The 20,057-nt window shown below is 49.0% G+C and overlaps 1 protein-coding gene across 2 annotated transcripts in view; it reads right to left on the bottom strand.

Moving 5' to 3' along the window:
* Positions 1-327: 327 nt before the first annotated feature.
* LOC117511826 (copine-3-like) overlaps positions 328-20,057 on the bottom strand; it is a 102,317-nt gene continuing 82,587 nt past the window's right edge. For both annotated transcript variants that reach the window (XM_034171739.1, XM_034171744.1), the window contains 4 exons: positions 17,603-17,654; positions 17,348-17,481; positions 8,008-8,241; positions 328-615 (listed from right to left, as the gene is read on the bottom strand). In XM_034171739.1, coding sequence (XP_034027630.1) covers positions 496-615; positions 8,008-8,241; positions 17,348-17,481; positions 17,603-17,654 — 540 coding nt within the window. In that variant the 3' untranslated portion in view covers positions 328-495. The remainder of the gene's footprint in view (positions 616-8,007; positions 8,242-17,347; positions 17,482-17,602; positions 17,655-20,057) is intronic.

The raw sequence follows: 20,057 nt of genomic DNA, 5'->3' as shown, positions 1-20,057 counted from the left end.
AATCACAGACCTCGTACTTCGCGGATTTCGCCTATCGCGGGTTATTTTTAGAATGAAACTCCCGCGATAAACGAGGGACCACTGTATATGACAAGAAAATCGTTATCAAGTTGTTTACCAATGAATATGGCTTTTTACACCCTTCAGAAAACCATACAACATTTATCATTTATAGGTATATGATAAAATCGTTATCAAGTTGTTTTACCAATGAATATGGCTTTATACACCCTGAAGAAAACCATACACCCTGAGGCCGAAGGGTGGAAAAGGGTGGAAAAGTATCCACGAGGGTGGAAAAGTATCTTTCAATTCAACTTTTTTGTCCACTACAAAGGACATAATGAATGGGCTGCATTTTAGGATGATATAATTAGAAATTAAGGAACTCCATCAGTGATTAGTGCCATCTGATACAGTCATGGCAGGTAGCATGCACAGGAGCTACACCGACACAAGAAAGCTGAGTCATCTGGCTTCATTTAACTCTTCTTTCTAGTACGAGTCAGAGTGACTGAGTATATTGGGAGGTTTGAGCTTGAAAGAGTTGAAAAAAGAAGCCACTTGTTCAGGCAGCTCAGCCAGGACACACTGGGCGAGGGCCACGCCATTTCCCTGCAATGACAATATTAAAAAGATGAACACTACTCAAGCCATGTTCACTAAATATGTCAAAAATCTTTTCCTGCAAAATATGGAACATTGAAATCAAATGCAGTTTAAAAAAAATTCTCCAAAAGATTTCAGGCTGTCATATACACACACACAATATATATATATATATATACATATATACATATATATATATATATATATATATATTAGCTGAGTTACCCGTTATACACACGGGTAATACAGAAGAATAGTAGCCATGTCATTGTACATTTCATGTCACTTTAGTTAAGGTGTAGTAAGTTGCATTGCATTGTGTGTATGTTGTCATCATTAATTTTCATAGAGCAATTCATGATACTCAAGTGAATGATGATAAAAAGGTGATAGCATGTCATATCACTGCAATGCTCTGGCATGCCGTACACAGCAGATGCATTTCAATTGAAAAAACCTGTGCTTTAAATCATGCTGGCATGTTTGGATTGTAAATAAAGTGCACCCTAACCAGCCGTTACTTTGTAGTTGTAATGAAACATCTTCTGATGCGTAGCTAGGACACATCATCAGTGATGTACCTGAGGTCATTGAGTGTTTCGGGTCTTTCGAACATCAGACACCCTCTCTCAGGCGACTGAGCTGAGGTTGATCAGGCCTCAACTTGTGCCCAAGCAGCACTCAACCATGGATCTGCCCTCTTTATCCAGAGCCTCCTTGAGGCTTTCTCTGCTGCCTCTGTGTTGTTGTGGATGGCCCTCCTCCTTTTCTCTCCTGTGATGCCGAGTGCCGTGTAGGCCCTGCACAGAGACTGTCCGGCAAAGCCTCTGCACCCTACCTCCACAGGCAAGCACCTAGCCTTCCAGCCTTGTCTGTGGCAGTCGCTGACTAGGCTGTTATACTTTCCCTCTTCTGCTCAAAGGCCTCCCCCCTTCGTTCTTCCCACGGCACAGTGAGCTCCAGCATGACAACATTCTTTGTCGCCTCTGACACCAGAACGATGTCTGGTCTGAGAGTGGTCTTAGCAACATACTGGGGGAACTTGAGTTAGCTGCCCAGCTCCACTGACAGCTGCCAGTGGTGTTGTTCTTGGCTTCTCCTCAGCTCTGATGAAGTTGATGGCTTTCTTCGTGGATTTTGACCTCCAACAGCTGGCGATGCCACTACAGATGCTCTCTGCAATGGTCTTGAGCACCTGATCATGACGCCATCGGCATCTGCCTTCCCCCAGAGCTTTTGGGCAGCAACTCAGTATGTGCTCAAGGCTCCCCTTTCTCTGGCAAAGGGGGCAAGCAACCAAACCCCAGCAGTGCAGGTCTGATGAGCTGGGAAGTACACCATAGACAGCCTGGACCAAGAACTTGATGCAGTGTGGCTCTGCCCACCAGAGGTCAGTCCACGAGATCTTCCTCTCTGCAACTTGCTCCCATCTCGTCCAGGTGCCATGCTGTCTCATTCCCACTGCTCTGCTGGATCTCTCCTCCTCCACCACTGCTCTCACCTCATTCTGGACTAGTTGCCTCTGCTCCTGTCCATGAGCCTTGTCAAAACGGGGGGGGGGGGGGGGGGGTAAATGCAATGGTTCCTAGTCTGGCCGTGCCTCTGGCCACTGTTCCCACCAGAACTCTGTGGCATAGTCGATACTCTGCCTGCTCCACTGCCGCCTCCGCTCTCCATTTCCTGCTAGTCTTAACTGCTACTCCTGCCTCATATACTTTTGGATCCGCTGACTCGCGGAATTGCAGCACCTCCCTTACACCTCGTTGAACTCCTCATCCATGGAGTGTCAGTTTGCAGGTGTTTCCATAGAGGGCGATGTTGCTCAAGCTCCTAGGCAGCTCTAACCATCTCCTCAAGTAGCGACTGACTCTCCTTTCCAGATCTGAGACGGTAGTGATCGGAAACTCATAGATGAGCAGAGGCCACAGTATCCTTGGCAGAATCCCGTGCTGATAAATCCACACCTTGAATTTTCCTGGAAGGTCATTCTTGTCCACAACCTTCAGCCATCTAACTAGCTCCTCGTAGGTGTTCTTGATGGAGGATGTATCCCTGAGACTGCTATCAAAGAACTTTCCCAAGCTCTTTATCGGCTTCTCAGAAATGGTAGGGATCGGTGTTCCTGCGATAGAGAAATGGAACTTGTCTGCCACTCTGCCAATTTCAATTCAATTTTTCAATTTATTTTCCTTTATATAGCGCCAAATCACAACAGAGTTGCCTCAAGGCACTTCACATAGGTAAGGTCTAACCTTACCAACCCCCCAGAGCAACAGTGGTAAGGAAAAACTCCCTCTGAGGAAGAAACCTCAAGCAGACCAGACTCAAAGGGGTGACCCTCTGCTTGGGCCATGCTACAAATATAAATTACAGAAACAATTCACGGATGAATATACAAGAATTGCTGTTGGTACACAGGACAGGAGGATCGCCAACACAAATACAACTCCCATCTCTGGATGGAGCTGCACCTGCCGGGCTGCTCGGGATATTTCTGTTTGCAGTACGCCTTTAAAGATGCGTAGACTTTCTCTCGCAGAGCTTCTACCTCACTTGGATTGGACAAACCTTTCGAGTCTGGGTTGAAGAGTACAATGGCTCGAAGGCACCCCAGTTCTGTCTTGTCCATCTGCATGTCCCTCATCTTGGACACCAGCTCTGTAAGCACTCTGTCAAAGATGGCTCCCACTCCGGCACTGTGGGCGATGTTGCGGTGGGAATGCAGTCCGGTTGCCAGCAGAATCCCATCACGGACTGCTAGGGAACGGTGGGAGAATGATGCAATGAGGAGTTCATTCCAACCTGTTCATAGGAGGATGACCTGGTCATCCAGCGGCAGCTCAGAGAAGTGTGGGATCCTCTTGGCCCACTCCACCAGAGTGAAGAGCTGTTTGTCTGCTGCCTGACAAATATTTTTTACCGGATCGTTGGGCGAATTGGATGGCACACCAGGGCTGCTCTCGATGTAGGTTTCAGTTTTGGGTTCCACAGCCTGCTCAGCTTCCAGAATCTTCTCCACAGGCATATCCTCGTTGGCACAGCTGGTGGACTCCACCTCGTTCTCATTTTTGTCTTTGGCTCTCTGGCGCTCCTCCTGAATGGCTTCTCTCTTCATGCCCATGGCTAAGCACTTCTGGTAGCGGCAGTACTGGCAGCAGTTCCTCTGGAGCTTGTCAATGACGCAGTCCTTATTGTCGCGGCACATGTAGGTCAGGTCCTTGCGCACTGTCTGTTTGAAGAAACCTTTGCAGCCCTCGCAGCTGTATACTCCATAGTCTGCCCTTTTTCAAGACCAAGGATCTTGATTTTGCAGGCTTGAATGACATCCTGGTCCATCCCATTAGCCTCTCCAGCCCCGTCAAGATCCATCTGCCTCCAGGCACTGACTCGGTGGTCACTGTCAGGTCATCCATGAAGGTACGGCTTGGCGGTTGGCGGATCCCAGACTTAGACATGGGATCTCTGCACTCTGGTTCTGCAGATTTCACCATCATGTTCATTGCCAGAGTGAACAGGATCACTGAGATGGTGCAGCCTGTGATGATTCCTATGTCCAATCTGTGCCACTCAGATTTTGTTGATCCTGCTGAGACTCTCAGGCTGAAGTCACCATAGTGATCCAGGATAAGGTCTCTTACTGCAGCTGGAACATGGTGCCTCTCCAGGGTTTCAAGGACCAGCCTGTGGGGCATTGAGCCATAGGCATTGGCCAGATCTCGCCACAGCACCACCAGATCACCCTTGATCTCCCTTGCCTCTCTGAGGAGCTGAGTGACATGCCAGTGTGCTCTAAGGACCCTGGTACCCCAGAGATGCCGCCTTTCTGCACGGAGGTGTCTATATATCCGTTCTTGAGGAAGAAATCAGCCATCCGCTTAGCTACAATGCTGAAAAAAATCTTCCCTTCGACACTGAGGAGAGAGATTATTCTGAACTGGCTGATGTTCTTGGAGTCCTCCTCTTAAGGAATCCACACACCCTCTGCAAACCACCACTGCTGCACTGGCTTCCCTCTCCTCCAGATGACCCTCAAGATCTTTCAGAGCCGGTGTAGCAACTTAGGACAGTGCTTATAGACCTTGTAGGGTGTTCCGATTGGTCCTGGTGCTGACATGGACCTTGCTTTCCACACCACCTCCTGTGGCTCCCTCAGATCAAAGGCCTCAGCAGGCTCTGGTGGTGTTATTACAGCCTTGCACTGTCCTAGCTCTTGGTCTCGGTTGGGGTCACTGAAGGTGTCGTGGAGGTATTTGTCGACTTCCTCCTTTGAACAGACCAGGCGTCCACTGCGTTTCTGTCTGAGGAGCCCCTTCACGAAGCTGAATGGGTTGTTGATGAAAGCAGCCCGCTTCCTAGCCCCCTCCCATCGCCGTCTCCTGTGTTGTTCTGTTCTGCGCCGGATTAGGAGCCTCTTCCTGAGATTGAGATGGAGCTCTGCCAGTGGTGCACACTCCTCTTCACCGGCTGCCTTGTGCTGTTTCTTCAGGGCTTTCAGTTCTTTCCTGATGTTGCAGATTTTAACTGCCCTCTGGTTCTTGGTGTAAGGCTGCCCTTTCCTCCTCAACACCAAATCTCTCAGCTGCCATGCTCACTATGATGGTTGTCATAGTCTGAAGCCTCCTCTCAACATCCCCATTGGCTGTTACTTCCAGTACCTTGTCTGCATCCTCGTCAAACCTCTGCCACTCTGCTGTTTTAGAGGCTTGGGCCATCTGATCCTTTTCTCAGACTGCCTGTTCAGAGGGGCTGTTCTCACCACTTGGAGGCTCTGGCTCTGTGGGGTGCTTCCTGGCCCAGCTCCTCCTCCTCTGTCTCATCAGGTGCTAGACCTGTGCATTGTGGTGCTTGCAGACGCTCCTTACATTTCATCTTTGTTTGATGGATCTTTAAGCCCTTCTCATTCTTGCAGATCTTTCCACACAAGCACTCTCTACTCGTCAACGTTTGTCCATTGCTGTTATTCGTTAACCTTGAATCTGTCTGGCTGGGGACCTTATCCTCCCCCCTTTTCTCTGTTTGTTCCGTAGCTTGATTTTGGCCCTCCTTCACAGGAGGTGTGATTAGGGCTGCTAACCCATAACCGCCCCAACTACCGTCTTCCGAGTTGCCATCTGTCTCTCCAGCTGTCGCCAAACTATTCTTGGTTGTCAACCAGACTGTTCCTGGTAGTCACTGGTTTCTCCAGTCTGACAGTTGTAATGAAACATCTTCTGATGTGTAGCTAGGGCACATCATCACTGATGTACCTGAGGTCACTGGCTGTTTCAGACACCCTTTCTCAGGCGACCCAGCTGAGGTTGATCAGGCCTCAACTTGTGCCAAGTAAGTAAAGTGTGATGCTTGCTACCTGACCTGAGTAGCACGTGAAGTGTGAAAATAAGAGCTCCAGTGAGTGGTTCGTGATTGTAATTAAAGCGCACATACACACGCGCACTTTAACTCACACACTGTGTGCGTTGGCTTGTTTAGATTGTAATTAAAGTGTACTCTAGCTAGCCACTACTACATAGTAAGTAAAGTGTGATACTTCCTACATGTGTTCATGCATGTGTGCTTTCAACCTAAGGGCCCCAGTGACCTCCCCCTTGGTGCCCCCAGTCACCATACCAAGTTTGGTGTCATTGCTTCATTACTGCGGCTGTGCATAGCGAACACAAACCATGCCACATACATACATAGATTGCCTTTTATATTTATAGATTAGCTGAGTCCAGGTCCATCAATCCGGATCCGGATCGCCTCCAAAATTCAATGGTCTCTTCCAAGCCCTAATATCTAGCTGCTGAATTGTCTCATTCATCAGTTTTTTTGTTAATGTTGAGTATGTGTACCGAATAAATTTATTCATTCTATCTGTAGTGCAAATTAGGTGAGAATCTGTTAAGTAGTTTTGAAGTAATCGTTCAAATCGTATACAGTGAAGTGAAATCTTGACCCAGAATCCGAATCCGGATCTAGATCACCTCCAAAGCTTCAGTGACGTCTTCCATGCCCTAATATCTATCTGTTGTGCAAATTTGGTGAGAATCCATGAAGTAGTTGTGACGTAATCCTTCAAAGCATATATAAAGTGAAATCTTGATCCAGAGTCCAGATACGGACGCAGATCTGGATCACCTCAAAAATTAATTGCAGTCTTCCATGGCCTTGATTTGGATCTGGATCACGTCCAAAATTTAATGGAACATTCCTTGGCCTAATATGTATCCGTGGTGAAAATTTGGTGAGAATCCGTAAAGTAGTTTTGATATAATCCTTCAAAGCCTATAAGACTGACTGTGTGTGTGTGTTCACGCACGTGCGTTTTTGACCTAAGGGACCAGTGACCTCACCCTTGGTGCCCCCAGTCATCATACCAAATTTCACTGTGGCAGTTCACTCCGAACACAAACCGTGCCACATACATACATACATACATACTGTACATACATTGCCTTTTATATATACAGATATACACACACACACACACAAACACACACACAAAGTGCATCCAGAAAGTTTTACTTTATCCCACGGAAACAAATGCAACATGTGAGGTGTCATTTGTTCGGGAAGTGGAGGGAACCTTCTTGCTCATACGTGAATTTTTCTCATCCACAGCACGTCACTCACGTGCACTAAGCCAAAAACGAGTGAACACAGTCTGTTGGATTTTCAGCGGGGACTTTTGATGGAAGATTTGTTGAATGCAGAGAGCTCATTCACAGTTTTCTAATAAAATGCATCACTCCTGTAACTCGTCAGACTTCCTACTCTCCTGATATGGCTCTCTCTGATTGGCTGGTTAAAACAACACTAAAAGAGACTCGATTTGAGTCTTGAGAAGACTTCATGTGCAACACGATGGCTCAGCTGGACACCACTCCAAAAGAGGATTTCCAGAAATGCTTCTGTGAATGGCAGATGGTACGGAGTCTGAGGAATCAGAGGAGAGTTGTGTTTGGCCATGAAAGTCTGAATCAGCTGAGCACAATGAGCAGCTGTGGGACTTCCAGATGCAGTGGCCAAATACTCCATTAAAATAGAAACTTTGCTAATCCCCATGTCCTCTGCAAGTTCTTGTATAGTGACACGATGGTCATCCATGAAGAAAGTCTGTATTCTGTCAATCACTCGGCCATTTTGGCCTGTGGATGACCTCAATTTGTTCAGTCATGAAAATCCCACGGAGGGGCAGTACATGTCTGCACTCTTTGGCTTGGTGCTCACATGTGATGTGCGCTGCGGATGAGAAAAATTCATGCGCATGCAAGAAGGTTCCCTTCACTTCCACTCCAAATGACACCTCCCATGCTTCCCTGGGATAAAATAAGGTCAGACACTTTTTGGAAGCAGCTCAATGATATATATATATATATCATACATTCTGTGATTGTACAAAGATGTGCATATACTCACTTCAAAATTTCTGAATGGCACAAACTGCACAATGTCTCGTGCAGCAATTCCACCACCGGGTGATTGCAGCAATTTGTCATCGCTGTCAAGGAACTCCATTGTGCTGAAGTCTGCTCCGCCCACTCCCACGACGATGATAGACATCGGCAGACAAGAGGCCTGCACAATCGCTCTGCATGTCTGGTCAATGTCTGTGATCACTCCGTCTGTGATGATGAGCAGGACGAAGTATTGCTGCAAATGGACACAGAAAGCACAGAAGACAGAGATGTTTTAAGGTCTCAAGGTGCATTTGTAGTGACCTACTTCACTCCTCTCTAGCTTTTATATTATCTAAGTTCATTACCTTTTCCAACCAATGGAGCGGTGAACAGGTGCAACACAGGCACACCTCTGGGGGAGTGGCAAAGGTTAAGCAATCACCCCATCTAGCTTTGTGTTTTTGGGCCCTATCGTGACTATCTAAAGTGGTCTAAAGCACATGGCACAGAGTGCATTTGGGCATGTACAACTCCACTTTGCTATTTATCTGGACAAAACATCAGGCACAGGACACAAAAGGATTGTATTTATTCTCAGATTGTCATCCATCATGACCTTTAAGATTCATATGCTGATGTTCATTCTAGGTTTGCTGTTATAGCAATGCACCAAGAGGTTCTAGGAAATAAACTGATCTGTGTAAAAAGTGGCAAAGCATGCGAGCAGTTAGAAGAATAGCAGTCATCCACCACAGTATCCCTGTATGTAGAAGCTGAGCCCACACAGATCACAAACCATGCCAGTGTAATGCGTATCTAAACATTTACGCATATAAACAGCAGACAACCAGCAGTGACCCAGACGTAGGCTTTATGTTGTGTGGGCCGCTGAAGAGGAGGTACTGCTGGCCCACCACCAGAGGGCGCCCTGCCTGAAGTGCGGGCTTCAGGCACGAGAGGGCGCAGCCGCCTCACGGGAGCAGCCGGGAGTGACAGCTGTCTCTCATCACCACCTGACAGCTGTCACTCATCACCATCTCCATAAAAGCCGGACAGCAACTCCACCTCCCTGCCGAGATATCTTCTAGCCAAGAAGGTAATCAGCTCAGCCGTTTACGAGTTATACAGTTTTTGCTTCTGTACTTTTGCAGTCATTCCTGTGAGTGCTTGCAGCTGGAGGCTGGGTTTGTGGTACGTGGAGGGCTGAGGTCTTCGCTCCCCACGTCAAACTGTGTTAAGTACTCACAAATACTGCACATGCCGAGTTTCTGGATTGGAGGTGGAGGTGTTCCCTCTGTGTGAAACTACAGACTGTTTTGCTGACTGTTTGCTGGGTGTGTGCTCACACCCACCCTTGATTGTTTCTGCTTCCTGCCAGCAGTACCAGATCCGACAGCCGGAGACGGTGATCACCTGGGGACTCGGGACTTGGCGGCTCCAGTATTCTCCGGGTTCGATGGCGGTGGAAATCGTGTGGGTGCCGGCTCCTCTCTGGACGGACGTCTTCTATCCTCGAGCCTGCCCACACGTCACCTTGTATATTTTGATTGTAACCCAAATTCTGTTTATCTGTATTCTCGTTGTGCACATTTCACAACAGTAAAGTGCTGTATTTTGGCTCATCTACTGTCCGTTCATTTACGCCCCCTGTTGTGGGTCCGTGTCATTACACTTTCCCAACAGGATATCTCGGCCAACGTCATGGATTCCGAGGGGCGTCAACCATCTGTTGAACAGCCAATGGAAGAGCAGGGTGCACAGGCGCCAGCAGGAGGCGTGTTAGGTGAGTTGCAGTGCATCTTAACCGCCTTGACTGCTCGGATGGACGTAGTGACCGAGCAGAGCAATATACTCAATCGCAGGATGGAGGCTCTCACCGCGGAGGTGGAAGCGCGCGCACAGAGCGCGGCTGCAGCTCCTCCTCCTGCTGTCCTGGTGCCGAATATAGACATTCCACTGGTCGTTCAACGAATCCCCCCACCATCCCCTGAAGCATACATAAGTCCCCCGGAACCGTATGGAGGTTGTGTAGAGACGTGCGCGGACTTCTTGATGCAGTGTTCGCTCGTCTTTGCACAGCGTCCCGTGATGTACGCGTCAGACTCCAGTCAGGTGGCTTATGTAATTAATTTGCTTCGAGGTGAGGCACACGCCTGGGCTACGGCGCTTTGGGAGCAGAATGCACGGCTCCTAACGGTGTATACTGAGTTTGTGAGGGAGTTCAGACTGGTGTTCGATCACCCACATAGAGGCGAGACCGCTTCAATGGTGCTGCTGTCTCTGAGACAGGGGCGTTGGAGTGCAGCCGAGTATGCAGTCGACTTCCGCATCGCGGCTGCGAGGTCCAGCTGGAATAACGTTGCACTCCGCGCCGCCTTTGTAAACGGACTGTCTCTGGTCCTAAAGGAGTATCTGGTGGCTAAGGACGAGCTGCGGGATTTGGACGGGCTTATTGATCTAGTCATACGATTAGACAATCGGTTAGAACAACGCCATCGGGAGCGAGACGAAGGACGTGGCCGGGCACGCGCCGTCCCTCTCCCTTCCGGGTCCGAAAAGGTTCCGCCCTCCCCACGCTCCACAGCCTCAGCGCTCCGTGTGGCTACAGCTCCCCCTGCTGACGTTGTTAGGGAGACGAGCAGGGCCAAAAGGAGATCAGATGACAGAATGAGGAGGCTGGCCCGCGGGGAGTGTTTTCTCTGCAGCTCAAAAGAGCATATACAGAAAAACTGCCCCAAACGGCCAAAACGACAACACTCGCCTTTAGAGACTGGGCTAAGGGTGGGTCATAACATTCACGTGGGACATACACGCATATCTGCACGTCTCCCAGTTACGATCCTGAGTGGGGATCAAACCCTTCAGGCCCCAGCACTGGTGGACACAGGGTCAGAAGGGAATCTGCTGGACAGCAGATGGGCAAGGGAAGTAGGCCTCCCTCTAGTGGCGCTCCCTTCACCATTGAAGGTGCGGGCCCTAGATGGCACCCTTCTCCCTTTAATCACACACAAGACACTGCCAGTAACTTTGGTAGTGTCTGGGAATCATCGGGAGGAGATTGAGTTTTATGTGACTCCTACCTCCCGCGTGATTTTGGGCTTCCCATGGATGATTAAATACATTCCCCGGATTGATTGGCCGTCTGTGGTTGTGGCTCAGTGGAGCGAAACCTGCCACCGGGAGTGTTTAGGATCCTCGGTTCCCCCCGGTTTGGCTGTTAATGAGGAGGTTAAAGTCCCCCCCAATCTGACGGCGGTGCCGATCGAGTACCACGATCTTGCTGACGTTTTCAGCAAAGATCTGGCGCTCACCCTCCCCCCGCACCGTCCGTACGATTGTGCCATTGATTTGATCCCGGGCGTTGAGTACCCATCCAGCAGGCTGTACAACCTCTCACGTCCTGAGCGCGAATCAATGGAGACCTACATCCAGGACTCGTTAGCTGCTGGGCTGATCCGGAACTCCACCTCCCCGATGGGTGCTGGTTTCTTTTTTGTGGGCAAGAAAGACGGCGGACTCCGTCCATGCATTGATTACAGGGGGCTGAACGAGATTACGGTTCGCAATCGATACCCGTTGCCCCTGTTGGATTCAGTGTTCACGCCCCTGCATGGAGCCCAAATTTTCACCAAATTAGATCTTAGGAATGCGTATCACCTGGTTCGGATCCGGAAAGGAGACTAGTGGAATACAGCATTTAACACCCCGTTAGGTCACTTTGAGTACCTGGTCATGCCGTTCGGCCTCACTAACGCCCCCGCGACGTTCCAAGCTTTGGTAAACGACGTCTTGCGGGACTTCCTGCACCGATTTGTCTTCGTATATCTGGATGATATACTCATCTTTTCCCCGGATCCTGAGACCCATGTCCAGCATGTACGTCAGGTCCTGCAGCGGTTGTTGGAGAACCAGCTGTTTGTGAAGGGCGAGAAGTGTGAGTTCCACCGCACTTCTTTGTCTTTCCTGGGGTTCATAATCTCCTCCAACTCCGTAGCCCCTGATCCGGCCAAGGTTGCGGCGGTGAGAGATTGGCCCCAACCCACAAGCCATAGGAAGCTGCAACAGTTCCTCGGCTTTGCAAATTTCTACAGGAGGTTCATTAAGGGTTACAGTTAGGTTAGTAGTCCCCTGACAGCCCTGACCTCCCCAAAAGTCCCCTTCACCTGGTCGGATCGGTGCGAAGCCGCGTTTAGGGAGTTGAAATGTCGGTTTTCGACTGCACCAGTTCTGGTGCAGCCCGATCCTAGCCACCAGTTCGTGGTTGAAGTGGATGCCTCTGACTCAGGGATAGGAGCCGTGCTGTCCCAGACGGGGAGTCCGATAAGGTTCTTCACCCTTGTGCCTACTTTTCTTGCAGGTTGACCCCGGCTGAATGGAACTATGACGTGGGCAATCGGGAACTCTTTGCGGTGAAAGAGGCTCTTGAGGAGTGGAGACACCTGTTGGAGGGACCTTCGGAGCCATTCACGGTTTTCACAGACCATCGGAACCTGGAGTATATCAGGACCGCTAAGCGGCTGAACCCCAGGCAAGCCCGCTGGTCACTGTTCTTCGGGCGTTTTGACTTCCGGATCACCTATCGCCCCGGGACCAAGAACCAGAGATCGGATGCCTTGTCCCGGGTACACGAAGACGAAGTCAAAACAGGGCTGTCGGATCCTCCGGAGCCCATCATTCCTGAGTCCACTATCGTGGCCACCCTCACCTGGGACGTGGAGAAGACCGTCCGGGAGGCCCTGGCACAGAGCCCAGACCCAGGAACCGGTCCAAAGAACTGCTTGTACGTCCCACCAGAGGCCAGGGCTGCGGTCTTGGACTTCTGTCATGGTTCCAAGCTCTCCTGCCACCCAGGGGTGCGAAGAACCGTGGCAGTGGTCCGGCAGCGCTTCTGGTGGGCATCTATGGAAGCCGACGTCCGGGAATACATCCAGGCCTGTACCACCTGTGCCAGGGGCAAGGCGGACCACACAAGGACTCAAGGACTCCTTCAACCGCTTCCGGTGCCTCGTCGCCCCTGGTCCCACATCAGCCTGGATTTTGTCACGGGCCTCCCGCCGTCCCAGGGCATGACCACCATCCTCACGATAGTGGACCGATTCTCCAAGGCGTCCCACTTCGTGGCCCTCCCGAAGCTCCCAACGGCCCAGGAGACCGCAGACCTCCTGGTCCACCACGTCGTCCGTCTGCATGGGATACCAACTGACATTGTCTCGGATCGTGGTCCTCAGTTCTCCTCACAGGTCTGGAGGAGTTTCTGCAGAGAATTGGGGGCCACCGTGAGCCTCTCGTCTGGGTATCACCCACAGACGAATGGACAGGCAGAGCGGGCTAACCAGAAACTCGAACAGACCCTCCGCTGTGTGACATCCGCGCACCCGACGGCCTGGAGCACCCATCTGGCCTGGATCAAGTATGCTCATAGCCAGGTGTCTTCTGCCCCCAGCCTCTCCCCGTTTGAGGTGTGTCTGGGGTACCAGCCCCCATTGTTCCCCGTGGTGGAGGGAGAGGTCAGTGTGCCCTCGGTCCAGGCCCACCTGCGAAGATGCCGTCGGGTGTGGCGCACCGCCCGTTCTGCCTTGTTGAAGGCCCGGACGAGGGCTAAGGCCCATGCAGACCGCCGGCGTTCCCCGGCCCCTGCATACCAGCCCGGGCAGGAGGTGTGGTTATCTACCAAGGACATCCCTCTCCAGGTGGACTCTCCAAAACTGAAGGACAGGTACATTGGCCCCTTCAGGATCCTCAAAGTCCTCAGTCCGGCCGCAGTGAAGCTCCAACTCCGAGCTTCACTGCGGATCCACCCGGTATTCCACGTCTCCAGACTTAAACCACACCACACCTCACCCCTCTGTGCTCCCGGACCGGCACCGCCTCCTGCCCGACGTGGAGCCGGCTTGGACGGTCCGCCGGCTCCTGGACATCCGTCGGATGGGCCGGGGGTTCCAGTACTTGGTGGACTGGGAGGGGTATGGAACCGAAGAACGCTCCTGGGTGAAGAGGAGCTTCATCCTGGACCCGGCCCTCCTGGCCGACTTCTACGCCCGTCATCCCGACAAGCCTGGTTGGGCGCCAGGAGGCGCCCGTTGAGGGGGGGGGGTCCTGTTGTGTGGGCCGCTGAAGAGGAGGTACTGCTGGCCCACCACCAGAGGGCGCCCTGCCTGAAGTGCAGGCTTCAGGCACGAGAGGGCGCAGCCGCCTCAGAGGAGCAGCCGGGAGTGACAGCTGTCTCTCATCACCACCTGACAGCTGTCACTCATCACCATCTCCATAAAAGCCGGACAGCAACTCCACCTCCCTGCCGAGATATCTTCTAGCCAAGAAGGTAATCAGCTCAGCCGTTTACGAGTTATACAGTTTTTGCTTCTGTACTTTTGCAGTCATTCCTGTGAGTGCTTGCAGCTGGAGGCTGGGTTTGTGGTACGTGGAGGGCTGAGGTCTTCGCTCCCCACGCCAAACTGTGTTAAGTACTCACAAATACTGCACGTGCCGAGTTTCTGGATTGGAGGTGGAGGTGTTCCCTCCGTGTGAAACTACAGACTGTTTTGCTCACTGTTTGCTGGGTGTGTGCTCACACCCACCCTTGATTGTTTCTGCTTCCTTCCAGCAGTACCAGATCCGACAGCCGGAGACGGTGATCACCTGGGGACTCGGGACTTGGCGGCTCCAGTATTCCCCGGGTTCGGTGGAAATCGTGTGGGTGCCGGCTCCTCTCTGGACGGACGTCTTCTATCCTCAAGCCTGCCCACACGTCACCTTGTATATTTTGATTGTAACCCAAATTCTATGTTTATCTGTATTCTCGTTGTGCACATTTCACAACAGTAAAGTGTTGTATTTTGGCTCATCTATTGTCCGTTCATTTATGCCCCCTGTTGTGGGTCCGTGTCATTACACTTTCCCAACACTTTAGCAATGAAATAAATTCATGTGAAGATGCATGTAACTTCAACCACACCCGTGCCCCTAATTTCTATCATGCATGTGAGAAGATTATTCCCTGAAAAAAACCCAGACATGTCCAGCACGTGGCAGATGCTACAAGCCCAATTCCAATGAAGTTGGGACATTGTGTGAAATGTAAATAAAAACAGAATACAATGATTTGCAAATCCTCTTCAACCTATATTCAATTGAATACACCACAAAGACAAGATATTTAATGTTAAAACTGATAAACTTTGTTTTTGTGCAAATATTTGCTCATTTTGAAATGGATGCCTGCAACACGTTTTAAAAAAGCTGGGACAGTGGTATGTTTACCACTGTGTTACATCACCTTTCCTTCTAACAACACTCAATAAGTGTCTGGGAACTGAGGACACTAACTGTTGAAGCTTTGTAGGTGGAGTTCTTTCCCATTCTTGCTTGATGTACAACTTCAGTTGTTCAACAGTCCGGAGTCTCCATTGTCGTATTTTGTGCTTCATAATGTGCCACACATTTTCAATGGGCGACAGGTCTGGACTGCAGGCAGGCCAGTCTAGTACCCGCACTCTTTTACTGCAAAGTCACGTTGTTGTAACACGTGCAGAATGTGTCTTGGCATTGTCTTGCTGAAATAAGCAGGGACCTCCCCAAAAAAGATGCTTGGATGGCAGCATGTGTTGCTCCAAAACCTGGATGTACCTTTCAGCATTGATGGTACCATCACAGATGTGTAAGTTGCCCATGCCATGGGCACTAACCCCCATACCATCACAGATGCTGGCTTTTGAACTTTGCGCTGTAACAATCTGGATGGTCTTTTTACTCTTTTGTCCGGAGGACACGACGTCCATGACTTCCAAAAACAATTTGAAATGTGGACTCATCAGACCACAGCACACTTTTCCACTTTGCGTCTGTCCATTTCAAATGAGCTCGGGCCCAGAGAAGGCGGCAGCGTTTCTGGATGTTGTTGATGTATGGCTTTCGCTTTACATGGTAGAGTTTTAACTTGCACTTGTAGATGTAGCGACGAACTGTGTTAATTGACAATGGTTTTCAGAAGCGTTCCTGAGCTTCATTGGGTCACGCTTCAAAGTGGAGTCGCACTGCAGAAACAGTTGAGTACAGAGCGGCTGCAGACCAAAACCTGAATATCCGTAAGACTTTATTTGTACGTCCGTATGACTCTGAAACTCGGAAGAATTCGTATAATTTATGGATAATCTGTATAGGTTGACATGTATGGAACTGGGTTAAGTGACAATGGTTTTTTAATGCAGTGCCGCCTGAGGGATCAAAGTTCACGGGCATTCAATGTTGGTTTTCGGCCTTGCCGCTTACGTGTAGAAAGTTCTCCGGATTTTCTGAATTTTCTGATTATATTATGGACTGTAGGTGATAAAATCCCTAAATTCCTTGCAATTGAATGTTGAGAAACATTGTTCTTAAACTGTTGGACTATTTTTTCATGCAGTTGTTCACAAAGTGGTGATCCTCGCCCCATCTTTGCTTGTGAGAGGCTAAGACTTTTGGGGGTGCTCCTTTTATACCCAATCATGAGTGTCCCCAGTTCCCAGACACTGAAACATGTTGCAGGCATCCATTTCAAAATGAGCAAATATTTGCACAAAAACAATAAAGTTTATCAGTCTGAACATTAAATACCTTGTCTTTGTGGTGTATTCAATTGAATATAGGTTGACGAGGATTTGCAAATCATTGTATTCTGTTTTTATTTACATTTTACACAACGTCCCAACTTCATTGGAATTGGGGTTGTATTTCACAAGCAAAACAATGTTTTTTAATGATTTGGTTCATCAAAGTTGAGCCACGTTTATTCAGTGTATCTACATTATATGGCTTTTTTAATTTTGTGTTAGAAGATAATTTTTGGGATGGCACTTTACCAAAACACATAAGTTGCATTTTCCATATTATACCACTTTACATTGAAATGAAGTTGTAAACTGCAGAGTAATTTAGCTAAATTTCCATTTGGCGTTGTGCAGAACCGACAAAATACATTCATTTTTGGCTGCATTCTAATAAGGCCAATTGGATGCCCTCACTCCACATGGCTGTGGCTGATAGATGGTTACTTTTTAAAGGTGAGGATGGAAGGGTTGTCTGCCTGGGTGGTTGCCATCCTAAACCCAAGGCAGGTCCATGGTGTTGTGTATAAGGTGAGGCGCAGCTCCAGCACATGGTCCCAGACTTGACTTGAATTGTAATGGTCACTGGTAAATTGAACACACAAGAAAAACAATATCCAACAAGCATTCAGTTAAAAAATAGAATAGATAAATAAATGAAGAGATGGTAGGTTGGTAAGTAGGTAGGTCAATAGACTGAAGGTTTTTTGGCTTGTTGCAGACAGTATAAGCATGTCAAAACTATTGAGTATTCAAGTACTTGTTGATTTGCAGACTTACTGATGCTGTTTTCTGCAAAAGAGCTTGTCTGGCAAAGCAGGCAACGTGGTTAATAATAGGCGCAAAGTTGGTGGGGCCATAGAGCTTCACCTGGGGCAAGCACTGCTGGTAGGCATGCGCCACGCCCTCGATACCTGCAACGCGCACGCGTGCACACACACACACACACACACACACACACACACACACACACGATCAGTAAGATCAGCATGAAGGGACCAGTACTAGACAACCTGCTGATTACTTCAATCTTACCTGCACAGAAAGGATTTGCCGGATTAAAATTGACAGGAAACTCATGAGAAACCTGTAAACACAAATCAATAAATACCAGTAAATAAATGCTTCAAATAGCAGTTAATATAGATTTCTGAATTTCTAAATGATAAAACAGTGTTAACCGAGTGGGCTTATGCTTGGGTCCACTGCTCATCAAGTAGCACATCACACCCTTCCTTCTCTCCTTGTGGGTGATGGTTCCACATGGAGATAACACCATGTTGTTTCGTTGGGTTGAACACGACCGAGTCCCATGGCTACATGGGAGAGAGAGAGAGACCCTGCGGCTGGTTTTCACTCGGGGCAGCAAATCCGAGATGGATCTGCATGTTGAATTGGCAGATGTTTTACACCACCACATTACATGAAGAAATGTGACAGGGGTGGGATTTGAAACGGGAACCTTCTGCACTGAAACCAAGTGCACTAACCACTTGGCCACTACCCCTGTGAGTCCCATGGCTACAGGCCTCTTCCTATAAACTTGCAAAGTCCATTTTCTCCTACTGCACATATTCCATTTCATTAGACAATACATGTTAGCCAGTTAGAACAGCATCTGTTTTTTTTTGTTTAAACCATAGGTCCGCAGCAGATTTATTTCAGTTTTTTGTAAATACAGTGGGGAAAATAAGTATTTGATCCACTTTTGATTAAAGTTTTCCCACCTTTAAATAATGGAGAGGTCTGTAATTTTTATCATAGGTACACTTCAACTGTGAGAGACAGAATCTAAAAAGAGAAAAGAAAATCACATTGTAAAATTAAGTTCCTTCAACTGCTCTCTTGTGTGCACTTGGGGTCACGACAGCAAATCTGAGGTGTAACTGTATGTTTAATTGACACAGGTTTAACGCCATATGCTCTTCCTGACGCAACTCCATATTACATGGAGAAATGTGGCAAGCGTGGGGTTTGACTGGGAACCGCAATGAAACCAGATGCACAACAACTTGGCCACCACCCCTGCAGAAAATCACAATTGTATGATTTTTAAAATATTTAAGTTGCATTTTACTGCACAAAATAAGTATTTGATCACCTACCAACCAGCAAGAATTCTGTCTCTCACAGACCTGATATTCTTCTTTAAGAAACCCTCCTATTCTGCACTCTTTACCTGTATTAATTACACCTGTTTGAACTTGTTACCTGTATAAAAGACACCTGTTCACACACTCAATCAGTCACACTCCAACCTATCCACCATGGCCAAGACCAAAGAGCTGTCTAAGAACACCAAGGACAAAACTGTAGACATGCACAAGGCTGGGATGGACTACAGGACAACAGGCAAGCAGCTTGATGAGAAGGCAACAACTGTTGGTGTAACAATTAGAAAATGGAAGAAACACAAGTGTTATGTGGGCCGCTGAAGAGGAGGTACTGCTGGCCCACCAGCACCAGAGGGCGCACTGCTTGGAGTGCGGGCTCCAAGCACGAGAGGGCGCCAGACCCAGAAGAAGTGACAGCTGTCACTCATCGCACCAGCTGTCACTCATCTACACCACTACTTAAGCCGGACTGCAACTCCACCTCCCCGCCGAGAAATCGACTACCAAGAGGTAATTTTCTCTGCTACACTTAACTCATACGTTGAGTAATAATCTGAACTTCTGTTGCAGCCGTTTTCCTGGTGCTTTCCTTATCTGTGGGATTGGCGTTTGGTGTGACAGCGACGGCTTCGTCTCACACCCCAAACCAGATAAGTGGATTAAACAGGAGCTGCACGAGTGTGTGATTGGAGGTGGAGGTGCTCCCTCCTAACTGTGTGCAGACTGTGGATTACTGAGTGTGCGGACTCACACTCACTCATCTTGTCTTTGCTTTCTGCCAGCAGTACCAGGGTCGACAGCCGAAGACAGAGGCCACCTGGGGACTCGGGACTTGGCGGCTCCGGTGTTCTTCAGACCGTTGGTGGTGGAAGCCGTGTGGAACACGGCTTCTCTCTTGTCGGGGGTCTTCTATCTTCGAGCCTGCCCACACGTCACCTGGTGTTAATTGACTTTACAATTTTTGTGTGTTTAGTTGTGTGTTGTCACAACATTAAATTGTTACTTTTTGGCTTACTAATTGTCCGTTCTTTAGCGCCCTCTGTGGGTCCGTGCTACGACACCTTCCCAACAACAAGAGGACTGTCAATCGTCCTCAGTCTGGGTCTCCATGCAAGATCTCGCCTCGTGGGGTAAGAATGGTTCTGAGAAAGCCCAGAACTACACAGGAGGACCTGGTCAATGACCTGAAGAGAGCTGGGACCACAGTTGCAAAGATTACATCAGTAACACACTACGCTGTCATGGTTTAAAATCCTGCAGGGTGCACAAGGTCCCCCTGCTCACCTCAGCACATATCCAGGCCCGTTTGAAGTTTGCCAGTGACCATATGGATGATCCAGAGAAGGCATGGGAGAAGGTCATGTGGTCAGATGAGA

This window comes from Thalassophryne amazonica, chromosome 1 (genome assembly GCF_902500255.1).
Source record: "Thalassophryne amazonica chromosome 1, fThaAma1.1, whole genome shotgun sequence".
NCBI lineage: Eukaryota > Metazoa > Chordata > Actinopteri > Batrachoidiformes > Batrachoididae > Thalassophryne > Thalassophryne amazonica.
This window is presented reverse-complemented; position numbering and strand designations above follow the sequence as displayed.